Source organism: Chrysemys picta, chromosome 13, assembly GCF_011386835.1.
Source record: "Chrysemys picta bellii isolate R12L10 chromosome 13, ASM1138683v2, whole genome shotgun sequence".
NCBI classification, from domain to species: Eukaryota; Metazoa; Chordata; order Testudines; family Emydidae; genus Chrysemys; species Chrysemys picta.
Window position 1 is genome coordinate 39341948 of NC_088803.1, and position 19199 is coordinate 39361146.

The following is a 19199-nucleotide window of genomic DNA, read 5'->3' on the forward strand; positions in this document are numbered from 1 at the left end:
AAACCATCACACTGATGCGACTCATGTAAAATCCTCCTTTACAAAGTACTCTCAAGGAGGCAGCAGCACACCCAAATCAGGACAGTTGTTTCTTTCACCACACAACATTAAGTTATATGCAAAAATTTTCACATTTTACTATTAAATCAGACCACCATATTATGGTCTGTAACAAGATACTCCAAAACATTTCAAGATTTCCCTAAGTGATCAAAATTCTAAACATAAATACAATTAAAGCTTTGTCATATTAATGCACACTTTTTATTATATTAAAATCAGGCAATGGTCTGATACAATAAAAAGGCTGCTTATGGAATACTGTTATGTTAAACTTTAATCACAGAGGATGTTAAATCCTTACAACTAATATTTTCCTCAAAAGAGTTAATGGAAACATCAATTGTTCATTGACTTGATAGCCACTGCTTTAAAGTGTGGTTTTTACACAAACACTGAATTTGTCATAAAACTTAGGACACACTAGGTTGTTTGTATTTAAGCTTGCATCCACATATCAGCAGTTTGTGGTCCAAAACAGTAAGTCAGAAAAGGCAGTGATTTGCCAGGAAGCATTGCCAGTAAGGTCTCTCTCTAATCTGCTGTGCACACCATTTATCCCCAAATCTTCATGGAAGAGTTTCTCTCACAACACCTGAAGTGTCAAAACAAAGTCTACACTAAGTTGATTTGTCTCTAATTGTCAGGTCTTTAAAAAGGGTCAAAAGTAAGTGCACTGTTTATTAGTTAACATCCTCAGGTCAATTTTGAAGCACCAAAATTTGACAGGTTGAATTGGAGTGTTTGTTTAGAATTTCTACACGCAGAGTTTCCCCATTAAAGTTTGGCAGCTAGCAAATCCAAGCACTCCTGGTAAATTACTGCTCTTTTCACCATGTCAAAAGCCTATCTAATAACATCAGCCATGGCCAGCTTGGCGGTGTGGCAGCAGTGCCATGGGGGCAAGGGAGATCCAAGTTTGCGAGCAGAATAGATACTCTTGTTTCCCAGGCTGGTGAAGACTAAATTCATTGCAAAAACAAAATGACAAGCATGAGGGGACAGGTCAGGTGATTGCCCAAACACTTTCCCCTGCTGGCCACTGGCCAGGGGTAAGGAGAAGAGTCACAAAAGGGGCAAAAATAAAGCAGCACCCTCTCTAGGAAGATGGGGGAGAGGAAAGATTGAAAAAACCCTGAATCCCTCACCCAAGGCCCATGTTATTGAGGGAGAAGGGAGGGGGGCAGGAGGAGAAATACAATCTGTGCCTTGGCCAAAGGGAAGAAGGAAAGCCTGCCCTAGATTACTAGGACTTAAAAAATAAAACCAACCACAGTCACATTCAGCCTTTACTAGAGATAGCACAAAGGGAGGGATGATTGAGGTTAGCACACATCCCCATTAGTAGTCCACAAAGCCCAGCATAGTCCTGGAAGCTAAAACCTTTGTGTCTATTCTAATAAATAGCCCTGAGCTTCAACTCTATTGCAAAAGACAGAGAAAAAAAAAAAAAAAAAACAACAACCCAGGCCAAACACACAGCAAGGTGATTGTGTGATATAGGTTTTCACAGTTGAATTAAATGTGCCACACTGGTCTTGACAGTAATAAATTTAAATAGACTTTTCTTGGTACCAGAAGTTCAACTATGTGGACAGTGGTTACACATGACAGGATTATTTGTTATAGCACAACTTATATTTCAAATGAAAAATTAGTATCATTTACAGTATCTCAAGATAAACTTCCTTTGAATGGGAACTTCCTTTCCAGTACTTTGAGGTCTACAAGATGTATCTAGAAAATTTACTACTGTGGAAAATGAAGACAGCTTAAATTGAATAAAGGGGCAGGATTTGTTTTGTTTTTTAAATTAATTGCTGTAACATTGTCCTTCAGGTGGCTGAGGAAGTTTCATATTTTCTTTAGACATCATTAGACGCCGAAGCTCTTGCAGAACAACTTTGATACTATAAGAATTCTGCCATTTTGCTAGGACTGATATGGCTCTGGGATCCACCTAAAAATAGACAAAAAACACCACTCCTGTCAGTCCTCGGAGTCCAAGAAATATAGCTGCCTATCAGATACAGTGGTTTTTAATTAAGTTACTGCCAGCAAGTTTGAAAAATTTAACATATGTTTAGTTTCCTTTCAAGCTTAATAAATGCTTATACTGTGTAACAACCTGAGTGCTGCTAAGGCAAAAGAGAGGAGTTGTTGGCAATATCTTTCAATTACTGAAACATATTTGATGACAATTACCTTACACCTCCCCTCTTCCAATACTCAAAAAGAAAGCAAAGTATTTTGTTAAACATCTGAGTAAAGATGTAGGTTCAAATTAACGCTCAATGTTTAAACTATGTTAACAAACAGAAAAAAAAAACAAAAACTTACCACTCCATTAGAACTATTTACTCCATTCATATTAATTTTTGTTACAAATCTTACAAATGGAGGTGCTTCTGGATATTTAGGCCCACATTCTATTTTAAGGCTGTATATTCGGTTTTCATAAATTGTCTGGAAGAGAGGAACATCTGTGTCAGGCAGTATTAGAATCACTTAATTACAATAGTCATCAGGAACACAAAGTTTGAGTGTGACACACATGGCGGATGTTTCCACATTTGCTAAGCTACACTCTGAAAATTGCCAGAAAAATTCACTTAGTGCCCAACATAGACAAAGCTTGTCATACTGCACACCAATACTTAAACTATCATCTATCTATCAGATTATGGAATACAACCGACATCCCTGCTTGGGGATTAATTTAGAGTAAAGTAATCCAGTATCTCTCCGTAGACTTCAGTTTCATACCAGGCAATTCAAAGGCATATGCAGTTTTGAATTGTAGGTTCAATGGGCTAGGCCACCTCAGAAATGAAACCAATGCTTTATATTAGACACCTATTTAAACCGAATTTACCCCAAAAAGCCTGTAATTTTTTAAATTTTATCAGAAACATTTAACTGTAAATACTATAGCTAGATCTCGATTTTTGCACTATATTCATAACTCACCGAAGTGAGAGTTGTTGGGAGATAAGGAGAATGCTCCGAATCACAGTACATTCACAGGTCACTCCCCATCCCCAGACAAGGAATCAAAGGATTATTATTTTTCATAGCAATTACACTGTGCTAGGTGCCTTACAGACATAAGACAGTCCCTACCCTGAGGAACTTACAATCTAGCTAAACATATGGAAATAGGGTTACCATATTTTGTGCCTCCAAATGGAGGACACTCCACGGGGCCCCGCCCCCGCCCCCAGCCCCACCCCCACTCCGCCCCTCCCCAAAGTCTCCGCCCCCTCCCCTGCTTCCTGCGAACATTTAATTCGCAGGAAGCCTGAAGCAGGTAAGGGGGAGTGTGGGGGGAGGAGGCGCGGCCCAGGCTGGCCCCCCGGCGGCACCAGCCTGGGTCGGCTCGGGCCCTGGGGTGCCGGCCCCGGCCGACCACCCCCGGCGGCCCAGCGCACCCCCCGGCGTCCCAGACCGGCCCCGCGGCCCAGCGCACCCCCCGGCAGCCCGGACCGGCTCCCGGCCCCGCGGCCCAGCGCACCCCCCGCTACCCCGGACCGGCCCCGCGGCCCAGCGCACCCCCCGCTACCCTGGACCGGCTCCCGGCCCCGCGCACCCCCCCGCGACCCCGGACCGGCTCCCGGCCCCGCGGCCCAGCGCACCCCCCCGCGCCTCCGGCCCGGCTCCCGGCCCGGCACCGCGCCCCCGGCCCGGCTCCCGGCCCGGCCCCGCACCATGCCCCCGGCCCAGGCCAAAGAGGCCCCGGCCGAGCCCTCCCTCCCTCCCGATTTTCCCGGACATGCCCGGCTTTTGGGGATTTCCCCCCAGACGGGGATTTGAGCCCCCAAAAGCCGGACATGTCCGGGAAAATCCGGACGTATGGTAACCCTATATGGAAAGGAGGACATAAAATGTACTGGGACTGAAGAACAGATCTTGTTTTTTTTTCAAATTTTAAAGACGATTTAAGACAGTGGGGAGAGGAATTAGGACAACTAATGGAGTGGTGGTGGGGGGGAAGATAACTAGAAACTACAGGAGTTTTAAGTGTCCACATGGTAGCCTGGGTCAGGGAGGGATTCCAGCTGTAACAGGCAACAATGAAGGGAGCATGACAGAAGGCCACAAAGCGGGGTGGCCTGGATAGAGCAGAAAGTCTCTGGACTGGGAAATCTGAGCACAGATTCCTGCAGAGTCAACATGGCTCTGAATGCCAAAAGATGGGAATTGTCTTCATGCAAGCATACGGGCACTCACAAACATAATGCTGTGTGTTTTTACACAGAGGGCTCTCTATGTAAAATCCTACTGGAGATAAGCCACAGGCAGTTTTTACTTTAACACAGGCTAACCGAAATCAACTGTATGCCCCCCCACCTGGGGAATAACGTTGATGTACAAACAAAAGGAAGAACTACTTCACACAATGCACAGTCAGGGGATGTTGTGAAGGTCAAAACTACAAATGGATTTCAAAAAGAATTAGATAAGTTCATGGAGGACAGGTCCATCAATAGCCATTAGCCAAGATGGTAAGGGATGCAATCCCATGCTCAGGGTGTCCCTAAGTCTCTGACTGCCAGATGCTGGGACTGGACAACAAGGTATGGATCACTTCACGATTGTCCTGTTCATTCCCTTTGAATAATCTGGTATTGGCCACTGATGGAAGACAGGATACTGGGCTAGATGGACCATTGGTCTGACCCAGTATGGTCATTCGTGTGTAGGTACATTGGAGGTAAAAAATACTTATGCCTTGTCTCTGCTAGGATTTTACATCGAGAGAGCTCTCTTCAATGTAAACACATGCTTAAGTGCAATCTCTTCACAATTATGGCGCAATTTGACTACGGACAGATTGAGAAAGTGGCCAGCTAGCACTGGGATATGATCTATTACAAGATTTAGAGTAAAGACACAGATGAATATACATATCTGTTACTAGTAAACTAGAACCTGCCAGTTTGAAACTCAAGTAAGAGTCACTGTATTCATAGACAGGTACACACACAAATGCATTTGCAGTTGTCTTTCTATGCAACAGTGACATCCAGTGGTCAGTTATGCAGAACAGGATTTTCTAATGACTTTGGTAGGAGAGATCTTTTTAAAAAGGTGTCAGACAGGAAAGGTGAAAAAACAGAAGATAGTTGTGAACTTAGGCAAAAAGTTGTCACCTCTAGACAGATTGGATTATCCTACACAATTCTGACATTAGAATCACTTCGCTGTATTTTGCTCCCATGACAACACTTCTATGGTAAAAGCACACAAGTGTGTACAGATTTCAGTCTCTTTTTAAATATTTGTTTAATACAAGACTGTTGAATGACAAGTACTAAAAGACGGGATCATATAAGTGTCTATAGTCAATAAAAATATTTACAGCCAAAATTGAGGTTGGCACATCATTTATCCCCAAATCTTCATGGAAGAGCTTCTCTCAGAACACCTGAAGTGTCAAAACAAAGTCTACACTAAGTTGATTTGTCTCTAATTGAATGGTAAAGCCTCAGCTGGAGTACTAAGTTCAGTCACCCTATCTCAGAAGTGGCTACAAATAGACAGGTGCAGATATAGGCAATGAGAGCATCTGAAGGCTTCCATATAATGATGGGTTGAAAAGACTGGGATTACTTAGAGAGGAGACAGAGACCAGACATGATATACACATCACAATGCAATGGTATGGTGAAGGTAATAGGCACTCACATTTATTCTTCCATAGTAAAAGAGCAAGGGGATAGTCAGTGAAACTGGAAGGCCGCAAGTGAATTTAAGAGCGATGAGGAAGGTTTCTGTGTGTGTTTTTGTTTTAAGATACACACAATGCATAAGTGACATGTGGAATTTACTACTGCAAAGTAGAGGCCAAGAGTTTAATAGGATTAAAAAAGGGATTTGACATATGGATGAGAACATATAGTTACATTATCCTTCCATATTGTTAAAAAGTAGGGATAAAGCCTCATGAGACACAGCAGAAGCTGATCACTAACTGATAAGGAGTCACCTATGGGGACATTCCATAGATGGTAGGGCCTAGAGGGGCTCACCCCACTGTAGAGACAAAGTTCCCGCCCAAAAAATTAGTCCAATTTGTCCACTACTGGCAGAGTGTAGTCACATGGACCATAGCTCTGAAGAACCATCATACCAGCCATGTTTTAGACTAGCTATGAGATACTAAGCTTGTCACCACTGTAGGTTTCAGACTGCAAGACCATGAGGTTAGTACGTAAGGTACTTTGAAAATATCAAATGATACGGAAACACTAAGCCTAATTATTTGTCTCACACATAGCGATAACATAGCTGTACCGCTATCATCAAGATGTCCTTTTTACTAACCTCTCTAAACAGGAGGACAGATACTCTCCAGCTGCAGTATTACTGTAAAGAGCATGGTAGCATTATAAAAAGCCACTCTGAGCCATATTAAATACACAGATTGGGAGACAGGTGATAAAGTCAAAAGCACAATTTAGTTTATGGCTAGAACCTCAAATTCTAATAAGAGTTTTCTGAGTTAGCTGAAACTTTAAAGGAGCAAGCCAGTTTTGCTGCAACAGAAATACCAACCCCTCCCTCCCCAAATCCTCAAGAAACTCCCTAAAGCGATGACCAAAACTGAACTGAACTAAGGCAGAATATGTTAATAGATAAGGACTGGCTAGTGAGATATTACCAGTATTAGCTCCATATTTAACTCTTACAGGCTTGGAGACTTTGCTGTAATTCAGGGCTACAGGACACTAGAAAATTACTGTGTAAATTAATCTGTAAATGTGAACGTCACTTGTGTAGCAGAGCTAATCAATTAACAGGTATTAGCATTGTTTAAAGTCATAAGCAGAAAGATATATTGGCATATCAACCCCAATTTATATGCCGAGTGAATCTGGTTGCATACACGTACCCACTCAGATACATGAATGAGAATGTCTGCAGGGGAGGGAAAAAAGAAAAGGAGAGGAAAGCAGAATGTTGAGTGACGCTGGCATTTATATCTGAAAGTTGATGCTTACTCTTGGAGGCCCAATAATCATTCCTGTCCATCTCGTAAGTGTCATATCTTCATCATCTTCAAGACCCCAGCTAACTGTACCATCTCCTACTCCTTTCTGACCTTCTTCAAGTTCTTCCAACAGTCGAAAATTACGAGGAACTTTTACTCCTAAAAAGAATCAGAAAAACTTTGAACTGAGAGTATCTGGCAGTGATATAAGACTGGATAATTGGACTGCTACTTTTGATAATCCTCTGTCAAAACATTTAGACCAAAACCTTGAGAACCAGCAATATTTCTGAGTGGCAGTATTTTCATGGTGTGAGGAAGATACAAGAGCAGACGTTAAATATAAAAATAAGTGGAAACAAGGAGTCTTTTGCATTTACCAAAAAAAAAAATCAATCATGCTATTGAGCCAAGGCAGCTAGGCTCTGCGTTGGTGCATGCAGCCAGAGGAGGAAGAGGACCTCTGTGTATTCAGAGATGTAAGCAGTATATTTACTTCCTGCTTCCTTACAGTCTGTCTTCCTACTTTATGTCCATTTCATTTAGAAGATAAAAGGTAGAAGCTACAACATTTTGTAAGAGCCTAGACATCTATTACTCTTTCCAGAGCTTTTTAAAAGTAGCAAATCAATCTGTTTTGTAACAAACAAGTTAATTTGAAATTAATTGTAGTGGACGTCATCAGTGCAAGATCTAGCTAAAGTACTTATATGGGCCCTCCAATATTGTAACATCTGAGCACCTCACCATCTTTAACAAACTTGTGCCACAACACCCCTGTGAGATAGGGAAGAATTATCAGTACCATTTCAGAGGTGGGGAACTAAGACACAGAGAGGCTAAGTGACTTTCCCTTTAAGACCAAGCCACAGCCATTAAGAATCCTGAATAAATCCTAGTCTGTGTCATATTCTTTTATTTGCTCACAGTACGTGCTTAAGAACAGTCCTAAGAGAAACAAAGATGCATTGATAGGACAGAGAACGCTAATGGAGTTATTTTCCACTTGACCTTCTAAAGAAATTTTTGTTCACAGAAACACCAAAAGGTTAACTATTGAATAGTTGCATAACATGCAATATGACTGAAGAGAATGCCTAGTCCCCTTCTCCAGCCTCACCTGTTGGTTATCATAGAAGAAACAGACAGACATTCTGTTTATGGGACTAAAATGTTCTCAGTGATGAGTAAGCTCATCTAGTGCTCAAGAAACAGGACACGAGGAAAGAGGCAAAGCAAGAGTCTTGAAAATCTCTCCTTTGACTGCTTGAGAACCTGGAAGGGTTGTCACATTGCATACGAGAGTGCTTAGAGTAGGACAACTTTAGTGTCTTTAAAGTCTCTCTCAAGTGTCTTAAAAACCTAAAAGGGACTGAATGCCAATTCTGATTTTGTTGTGGAATCAAAGTCCTAATCCTCAAACACTACAATATACATTAAAAAAAATCCAAACCTTTGAACTGACATAAGAATGCCAAGTAACCTGGACACACACACACAAAAAAAATCAGTGGTCTCATATTGGGCATCTAAAACTATGGCACTTGACAAATTTAGCCTTAATATCATTCTGCCTCAACTTCCATCTGTAAAGCAGGGATAATACCACCACCTCATCTCATTGGGTGCTATGAAAATAATTCATTAAGATATGTAGACACCACAGAAGAGCCCAAGATGAAGTTAGTTCTGTATTCAGTGCAAGGTTTGGATGGTTTGTGGTAAGGCATGGAGCCACATACTGACAAGGATAAAAGGAAATATTGAATAGCTACCCAGTCAGTGAGCACCATCAAGTCTGTGCACTGAATAAGGCAGGAATCCTGTGGGAAGAAAGCAGTATGTGATCATTTGATTAAATGACTAGCATAATGTAAATGCACAGGAAAGTCAAACTAAAGTTCAAACGGCAACATTAACTCCGTCATTTCCTAACCTGAGTGTTCTTGACTTTGAAACCTTAATCAGGTGTGCATAATATAAATATAAGTTCTCATGGGAACAGACAGCAACATTGATTTAGGGCCCTTCCAAATACTCTGATTCAGAATGAGTCAGAGCAATGAATAGCAAGGGTCCTAGAAATAAAAGATTGTAGAGTAGCAATTAAACTAGTCTGTGGATCACTGGTGGTCCACAGAGAGCTGGCTGGTCATAGGGCTTCCTTGTTCCCAACTGCTGTATCACACGAAGAGAAAGAAAAAAAAAGCCTCAAAATAAACACTTAGGATTACTGCTACAGAATTTTTTTAATTGCAAGTGTCACAACTGCAAAGTGGTGGGTCCATGAGGCACTATCAAAATGTTGATTTCACACTATATAAAAAAACCGGAAAACCCCTGTTTGGGGGGGTGGGGGGGGATTAGTGTCTTGCCCTTGTACAGGCTGTACTAGGGTATCTTCTGTCTGCATGCTAAAGCATACAGCATCTGTGGAAGTTTGGTCCTAACCTGGTACTTGAATGAAGTTAAAAAAAAAACCCATACAAATTGATGAAGGTCAATTTGTGAATTTAATCAGGGGATGAGGAAAGAGTAGGAAGAAGAGAAAACTTATCCAATCATACATCCTAAAATATGTTCTTATCTGTTCTGTGCATATTCAGTATTTACCAAGTTACTTTTGCAAGCTAAACCCGGGGCAAGTTCTATGACAGAAGAGTATTCCTACACCAGCTGACTCAGTGAGTCAGCTACATTTTCCACATATGACAAATACTGGCATAATTTTTTTATTAAGTGTAGTTATGGAGACTGACAACACAACAATAAAACAAACCTGTTTGCTTTAAGAGCCCTTCAGTACAAAAACAGAATACAGATGAAATAAGTAGTTTAGTCCAAGTTTGAATAACTACATCACCAAAACAGGCTTCAGATTATAAATTTTAATTTAGCCAATTCTTTATGAACCCAGAATACTCTGAGCAGCAGCTTCAAATTTCATTTAAATTATGACACAAAAGGTAGGAGAAAAATCTACATCATCTTAGTTTACTGCCTGCAGACCTCATGGAAATATTCCAAAGAGAAATATATTATAGTATAAACTTAAGAGCAAAAGTAGAAAGATTACCACAGTGAACCTGCTAGAGACATAACTATAGCAGCACTGAATGGTAAATCTCCAGTTTCACGGGTTTATAAATTGGATATAAATTTTAAGTCTTGAGTAAATTTGTACACACCTGGCCCCAATCTTAGACTTTTGTTTACTAGCTCTGACAAATCCCATGAAGGACTTTTAGTTTTACAGTGGGGATTGGAAAAAAAAATCCACTTGCCAGCCACAAGCGGAGAAGCCGTATTTCTATAGATCTCAAGTTCCTAAAGAAGAGTTGCTAGCCTTATGGTTAGGAAGATAGCGTTCTAAGTGATACAGCACCCTCTTTATGAGCCTTTGCGCCTCAGAATTCCACCAAACAGCAGCAGCAGCCTAAAACTGATTCTTGGTAAGTATCTATCAAGTCATCTCAGATTTTAAGTTGCTTTCCAACAATGACCTGCCAGACCCCAGGCACAACAGGATAAATTAAGGATGTAGAAGATTGATAAAGGAAAAAATCCGGTCAGTCAGAATCTAAGATAATTTTTGTATTAAGAAAGAAAAATATGCTTCCAGGAAGATATATTAAAGTCCTAGTTTGACAAAAGGCCTTAAAAAACATTCCAAAGTTCAACTCCTATCAAACCACTTAAGTACAAAAAAATTAACAGGGCATGTGTTAACTCTTAGTTAGACCTCTTGCATCTTGTCAGTCTGAGGTACAGTATTAAAAGTTAGAGCACAGAAAGCCTTGATACTTAAGTGTTTTTAGTTTAATTAAAAACACTTAAAGTAGTTCAAATAAGTCACAAACAAATGTATATTTGATGAAGCAAAAAAAGTAAAGTTCATTACTCTGCTTTTCTGAGCTTTTCCAACTTCTGAATCTGGTATCATTTAAATTATAGAACTGAAATTTCTGAACTTGTACAACCAAATTAAAGCGCACAGTATGTTTTACAGAGGTAAAGCCTTTTCAAAAACTGGGTCCATTTTGGAAGCACCAAAGTACTTTGGCAGCGCTAGTAGGTTCTGATACAATGAAATGTCAAAATACTTTGACGGACAGATGCTGCACCATGAAAGTCAAAAGGAGTTTTACCATCGATTTCAATATGCACAGAATCAAACCTTCAGAGTAAAGAGTAAGCTTTACATTGGCATGACACTGAAAGATTACATCTGCAGCTTTTCTTTCTACAGAGGAGTTAAGATACAAGTTTTGGCACATATGGATTTATCTCAACTGTAAGGAATAAAGCACAAGAATTTATAGCTAATACATTTCAGTAATTAGGAACTCTAACAAAAAAGTCCTTGTTCTGTCGAGGATAATTTTACATAACTAATTTAAAGAGGAAACATATCAGATTCTGATCTCTCATACCAATTTTAACTTTGACATCAGTAATTACTCCAGATTTAACTAGCTTAAGTGAAATCACATCTTTCAACCATAACTTATCTTTTGTACCTAAATGCACAAAACAGCTAGGAAAAAAATGTTTTAAAATACTTTCCATGTTATGTTTGATATTACAGCCTTAATTATATCTGCTCCAAGTATTCTTTTGCAGTTCTTCTTTGGAAGTATTTTTAAATGCTAGGTTTTCCAACAATCACACAATTAAATACTCTTTTAGATGCAGAAGTTTGTCCTCAGAATACTTTGGAAGTGATGCAATATTTCGCCTTTAATTAAAGGCTTTTGCTTATGATACAAACTGTAAGAAGCCAGGAAATTTAAAGTTCATATGTTGCCCTTACATGTCATTGTACTCAAACAAGACAACAGAAACTGACTTGTACTGAGATATTTAACCCAGCCCCCAAACCCTATGAAATACTTCTGAATAAGATAAAGTGCTAGTTGCATACTTTTATACTAACGTGCATTCCTTGTAAATTAGACTAAAGGCTAGTCCACACTAGAAGCGCTACAGTGGTGTAGCTCGCCGCTGTAGCGTGTCTGGTGAAGACGCTCTCTGCCAACGGAAGACAGCTTTCCTGGTGGCATAATAAAAGCACCTCCCCGAGAGGCACTAGTCGCTGACATAGTGCTGTCTACACCAGCACTTGGGTTGGTGTAGCTTACGTCATTCAGGGGGATGGCTTACTGACACCCCTGAGTGACATAAGTTATATCGTAATAACCTGTAGTGTACACAAGCCCTAAAATGGCTTCCAGAGACTTGCATTTCCATTAAAGAGGTCTCAAACTAAAGAAAACTTTGTGGTACAAATTAGACAATTGCAATGTCAACATTGTTTCTTAGTTTTTAAGCTGTGAAACAAGCCATAACAGCCACATCAGCTACAATTTATTTTACTAAGGAAGTCATTCAAAACTAATATTGTGGGGAAAATATTTACACCAACTCTTATGAGACAAAAGTATTTGTTTTTATATGCGACAAGAATATTGGTGATGTTGAGTTCAACATTCTCTCTCAAACTTCCACCTTCAAAAAAAAAAAATTTCCTTTAGTACTGCTAGAATTTCTGAAATTAATCCCTTTGATTAAAAAAGCTTCTAAATAGCTGATCCTTTTGTACTCAATTATAAAATAAAATGCAAGTGTTATCTGGATATTAAGATTAATTTAAAACAGCAGGAAGTTCACGCCAGCAGATTAGAGCAAATATGATACAAAACTTTATTTTTAGCTAAAATCCTGTGTCAGTTTAATATCAGGTTTCTTATAAGCACACAGGAACTGCCATACTGGATCAGCCCAAGGTCCATCTAGTTCAGTAACCAACACGAAATGTTTCTGAAGTTGTAAAAAAAACCTACTGTAGGCAGATGAGGGATAATTTGCTGTCCATGCTAGATCTCATCTTGCTTTCTAGTAGTTAGAGTTTGGCTTAAACCATGAAGCTCAAAGTCACTTAGCATTAACTATAATAATTCTGGTTGTTCTTGTTATCCATATACATGTCTAAAGCCTTTTTGAATCTTACTAACTTCTTGGCATCAGCAACATCCAGCGTCAATGAATTCCACAGGCCAGTTATGCATTGCACAAAAAACCCACTCTTACCAATTTTGAATTTGCCATCTTTGGATTTAATTGAATGGACCTTAGTTCCTGTGTTATGAGACAGGAAGAACAGAAGCTACCAATCTACCTTCTCCACACCCCTTTTTTATGTACATTTATTGTGTCCCCTCTTATTCATTTCCTTTCTTTTCAATCTCTTCATATGAATTTTTCCACGCCCCAGATCACTTGTCATCCTTCACTAACTCTGCAAAATGCTTTTTTGAGATAGGAATATCACACAGTACTCCAGATGAGACCACACTATTGATTTATATGATGGCATAGTATTTTCGATATTATTCTCCAGCCTATTCTTTATGCATCCTAACACTTTGATTTTAACTATAGATGCATATTAGGCAAAGATCTTAACTGCCTTAACTCATCTGCAACCAAGCCTAGAATCCCGAACTGTAGTAACTCGGGAAAATCAGAACTTTGTAAGGTGTAGGAGTAGTTTATTTGTTCCCCTCCACTGTGTATTATTTTGTATTTAGCAATGCTGAACTTCATATGCAATCTTGGTGCCCATTCACCTAGTTTGGTTAGCTCCCTCTGAAGTGCTGCACAGTCCTCTCTGGTCTTGACTAGACTAAGTAACTCTCTATTATCTGCAGATTGTTACCTTTCTCATTTCATTAATATGTTTACTACATGACACTGGACCTAAGATGGAACCTTGAGGTACCTTGCTGTTAAATTTTTGCTATGATGAAAGTTGACCATATAATCCCAGTGTTTTCTGTGTAATAGCTAGTTTTTGATCCATTATAACACTTTGCTGTTCTCCTCATGACTCCTTAGAATTTTCTGTAGTGTCTTATGAGGGACCTTGTCAGAGGCCTTTTGCAAGTCTAAAAATAAGAAGTTCAACCAGTTATTCTTTATTCACACATTTAAAAAATTCTGAGATATAAAAGAGTGTCTTCCTTTGCAGAAACCATACTGGTTAGACCGTATTGTATCAAGATATTTCAGAAACATTATTATTTAATTTTTAATTATTGTTTCAATCTATTTCTTAGATGTAGATGTAGATGTAGATGTAAGGCTCACTGGTCTGTAATTCTCTCAATCATCCCTGGAGCCTTTTTTAAATATAGGTACAACTGCTACCATCCAATCCTCTGGAACAGTGCTGTCTTTAGATGAGAAATTGGGTATTTTTGTTAAAAAGGAGGAGCCCAGCCATTTAAGTTCTTTTACTGAAACACTATATGCTACAGATATCATTCAAAATATCCAAGTGCTTTACAAATAAACATGCATACCTCAAAAGGATTTTGTGAAACAAGTATTATATCTTATTAGTAAAGTAGATTTTGATAAGTTGCTTGCCAAACAATCCCCATGGTAAATCAAAAGGAAAAACAAACAAACAGAAAACCCCAAGAGACTCATTTCCCAGGTCCTTGTTGTACCCTTAAGACTACACTTATGAAGCTTCCGGTATCAACTGTGTACATTACCAACAGTACCACTGTAACATTACTGAAAATGAGTCTAAAAACTGCATTGTTGGTCACATGGCAGGATCTATTACCAGCAACAATCAGTTGCTTCATTTACCAACTGAACAAAGCCCAAAGTTAGATTTAAATTAAGTTGTTGGCCTATATTCTAAGGTTCCACAATTAGATGTTAGGGCAAAGTCTCAGGATTCCCATACCATGTTAAAAAAGTTACATACCAATTTTAAGAGTTTTTGCCAAAAGTAGTTAAGGTACACAACATCCTACCAGCAGCAATTTAAACTTGAACATGACCATTAGCACATGCTCTTCACTGACATGCAAAGTTCCTGCACCATTCCCCCCCCCCCCCAAGCCATATATTACCTCAATACTACAAGAGCCAATAAAGCAGAGCTTTTAGAACAGGGGTGAGCAAACTACGGCCCCCTGGCCCACCAGCCATTTTAATCTGGTCCTCAAGCTCCCGCTGGGAAGCGGAGTCTGGGGCTTGCCCCGCTCCCGCACTCCAGCCAGGGAGCAGGGTCCGGGGCTGCTCCACATGGCTCCCAGAAGCAGCAGCATGCCCCCCCTCTGGCTCCTGCGTGTCGGGGCAGCTAGAGGGCTCCGCCCCGTACGCTGTTCCCGCCCAAAGCACCGCCCCTGCAGCTCACATTAGCCGGGAATCACAACAATTTGGAGCTGCAGGGACAGCACCTGTGGATGCGGGAAGCACGCAGCAGAGCCATCCGGCTGCGTAGGAGCCGGAGGGGGACATGCCGCTGCTTCCGGAAGCTGCTTGAGGTAAGCACTGCCCAGGGCCTGCACCCCAAGCCACCCCCACCCCGTGCCCCATCCCTAATCCCCCTTCTGCCCTCCAAACCCCTCGGTCCCAGCCCAGAGCACCCTCTTGCACCCCAAACCCTTCATCCCCAGCCCCATCCCAGAGCCTGCACCCCCAGCCAGAGCCCACACCGCTCCTGCCCCAACCCCAATTTTGGGAGCATTCATGACCTGCCATACAATTTACATATCCAGATATGGCTCTCGGACCAAAAGGTTTGCCCACCCCTGTTTTAGAATTACATGGAGATAGAACGTGATCCAGAAGAAGCAACATACCCATTATCAAAACACATTTTACTGGTTAGTTAAGATTGTTCAGGTCTGGCCTACAATGCAATGCCATGTCATGTGGAAGCCAGGTACCAAGAAAAGTTTTAGACTTTGTCTCCATGAAATGTTGGTTGCATAGCTCCTACTGCATCTCTTCATGCACATTCCCTCATGTCCACACAAACAGTGAATTTATGGATCTGCTCTGGCTTCAAAAGAAAGCCACCTGCCTTATTCTTCCAGACAAACAAAAATTGAAAAGTCAGCAGCTGCAAAGGATTATTGGGAAAATATGGCTGCCAGAATGAAGTGACATGAGAGAGCTTGATGAGGTCATATCACAGTTTCATGTTTTATACTGAGTGTTCCAACATGGTCTCCTGAAATATACCGCACATTTGTGGCAGAACAGAGATATCAGGATTATGAGAACTTTTATATACAGATCCATAAAATACAAGCTTTATGGCAGTAGCCATTGCGTTGCTATAACACCAGGGTTTCCCCCCTTTAAATCTTGATTCTCTACAACCATTGTTCTTATAAACTTTAAACTGTCTTTGGAGATAAGATCTTTCTCTTGGGATAGCATAAGATTTGTTCATTTGCTACTTCAAAGAGGAATGTCCTGTGATTAATGGATGGATGTGTAATTTTACATTTCAACAGAGATTTTAAAACAACTATTCTCATGCAACATTTGAAACCCGAACACTGGGGCAAGAACCTGAAAGTGAAACTGACTTTATTATTCAACTTGAAGAAATTAAGTAGACAATGCCCGTAGAATCTGTTACTAGATTTTGAATATTCTTTCAGTTTTAACATAAGGCATTTAGTTACGGATGTAAAGAGGTTTATTTACAGTAAGAGATTATGCTGGTAGAGTTTGTTTAGCCTTTCAAATTAGATTAACAATAAAATTAAAAGCCACAAAATCCTCAGTCTTTGAAATATATTAGGCCTGTAAAGGACATTAGGTCAAGCCCTTCCCATGAAGAGCTATGTGCTGCAAAAGTGAATACAAAGACATCTAATTTCATCTAGACAATACCAGTTTTAGCCCAATAAGTGACCAAAATGATTTTGGGGGTTTTCAGGTCTCACTACACAGCATTAGCCAGAAAAAAAAAGTATTCAAATATGTAGCACCTGCAAGTTATTGCTTCATCAACAAAGAAAAAGCAGAGCCCAACTCACATGGTTATGTTATCCAGTTGCCAGTGTCTGAAACCTCATTTTAAACTTTTACCCCAGAATTGAGATAAATAAGTACCTGATAAGTGAGAACAGACAAATGGATCAAAGGTTCAACCTCAGGAGAGAGACATTATTCTGGTAGGCATAACCAATGACAATATAGACAGCTTTTCCTTTATGAACTGCTAAAGAGATGTCTTCTTGAGTTTCCCCACAGAGATTTCAGCTGACTCAACATTCTCCCCCAAGTCAATTTATACAGCTTCTGTGAATCAAAGGGCTGAGCTACCTTAAAATGCTGCAGCAGCACCAATATAGCACTTCAGTGAACGTGCTACCTATGCCACATAGGTACTCCTCCTTCATGAGAAGTGGTAGCTATGTTGAGGGGAGAAGCCGTCTACACTGCGGGTTATGTCAGTTTAGCTGCATCACTCAAGCATGTGGATTTTTTAAACCCCTAAGCGACGAAGTTATACCAACCTAATTTCCTAGTGTAGATCTGGTCTCACTCATGGCTGTTCTTACTGCACCCAGATACACAGGGTTCAGTTCAATTCAGCCAATACACATCTCCCTTCCTCCATTTCTCCCACCCCATCCTGTGCTGTAATTTGTCATGTCTCAAAGTATATTTATACTTAAACCACTGTGGCTGCGCTGCTGCAGCACTTCAGGCCTAATCTACACTAAAACATTAGCTCATTTTAGCTCAATCAGGGGTGGGAAAACTCCACACCACTGAGTGGCATAGCTAAATCGACTTAAGTCGTCATATAGACAGTGCTAAATTGATGGAAGAATTCTTCTGTTGACATAGCTACTGTCTCTTGGAAAAGTGAGAATCCCTCCCATCGGTGTAGGTAGTGTCTACACTGAAGCACCATCATGGTACAGCTGTGCCACTGTAGCATCTTAAGTGTAGACAAGTCCCCAGTGTAGAAACTACCTACGCCAACAGGAGAGGATCTCCCATGAGTGTAGGTAATCCACCTCCTCAAGAGGTGGTAGCTAGGCTGACAGAAGAATTCTCTGGTCAACCTAGCACTGTCTACACAGGGGATTTGGTCAGCATAGCTAGGTCTCTTGGGGGATACGGATTTTTTACAGGCTGACCAACGTAGCTATGCCAATATAAATTCCCGATGTATACCCGCCCTTAGTAACATCAGGTTTACTCTAATAACCCTGTTAATCAGGGAACAATATCATACTCAGAAGTGATAAAAGAGTGGGATTGAATGCTTGAGAAAGAGGAATCATGTTGAGAATCAAGGAGAAACAGCCAAGAACATCCTCACAACTTGGAACAAGGCATCCCCATTCTCCTCCAGTCTGGTTTTATCACAGGCATACCATCTTGACATCCCACAGCCTGGTATCCCCAGAACTCTACTCCCCAAAAGGCACCCATCCTGGTACACAAGACACCCCTCCTCTAGCCTAGCACCCCCAAAACACCTTTCCCCCCAGGGACACACAGCCTGGCACACAAGGCACCTCCAGAACACCCTTCCCTGCCCCACAGACACCTCATCCTGACACACAAGGCAGCCCCTCCTTCAGCCTAGCACCCCCAGAATGCCCTCCCCAGACACACAGCCTGGCACACAAGGCAGCCCCTCCTCCAGCCTAGCACCCCCAAAATGCCCCCCTCCCAGGGACACACAGCCTGGCACACAAGGCACCCCTCCTCCAGCCTGGCACCCCCAGAACGCCATTCCCCCCCCAGGGGCACACAGCCTGGCACACAAGGCACCCCTCCTCCAGCCTAGCACCCCCAAAACGCCCCCCCCCAGGGGCACACAGCCTGGCACACAAGGCAGCCCCTCCTCCCCCCTGATACCCCTACACCCCCCCAGGCGCCTTAAACCCCGCCCCCCGGAACCTCGCCCGCCAGGACTGGGGCCTCCAGCAGCAGCCCCCTGACGCTGGGGCCCCCGGCCTAGCGCCCCCAGCCGCCGCCCCTCAAGCCCCAGACACGCCCCGCCGGCGAACCCCCGCTCACGGAGCCCACTGGGCCGAAGCCGGTCACCCCCCGCCTCCGGTACAAGCTGCCCCCCCCCCTTCCTGCGGCGGCGAGTCCCTCCTCCCCGGCCCGGCCTCGGCTACCCGAGCCCCGCTTACCCGAGCCCGTGGTGGCCGCCATCTTGCGCCGCTGTCGCTCCGACTAGCCCGGCCCTGCCGCCCACGTCACCTTAACGCGGGAAGTGCGGCGGTAAGCGAGTCGGGGCCTGGCTGACGGGACGCGGTGCAGGCGGGCGCAGTAAGAAAGGGTCTGGGGG

General features: G+C 41.9%; 1 protein-coding gene across 2 annotated transcripts; it reads right to left on the reverse strand.

Annotated features, from left to right (window-relative positions):
* Positions 1–241: 241 nt before the first annotated feature.
* Positions 242–19199, reverse strand: UBE2V1 (ubiquitin conjugating enzyme E2 V1). Of its 2 annotated transcripts, XM_005286228.5 has the most exons (5): positions 19042–19133; positions 8830–8877; positions 7065–7213; positions 2401–2526; positions 242–2020 (listed from the first exon to the last, which is right to left on the reverse strand). In XM_005286228.5, exons 3-5 carry the CDS (start codon positions 7107–7109, stop codon positions 1874–1876), a joined length of 318 nt encoding a protein of 105 aa, XP_005286285.1. In that variant the 5' UTR covers positions 7110–7213; positions 8830–8877; positions 19042–19133; the 3' UTR covers positions 242–1873. The 2 variants fall into 2 exon arrangements, with proteins under 2 accessions (XP_005286285.1, XP_005286283.1); XM_005286226.5 differs by lacking the exon at positions 8830–8877 and having other exon boundaries at positions 19042–19199.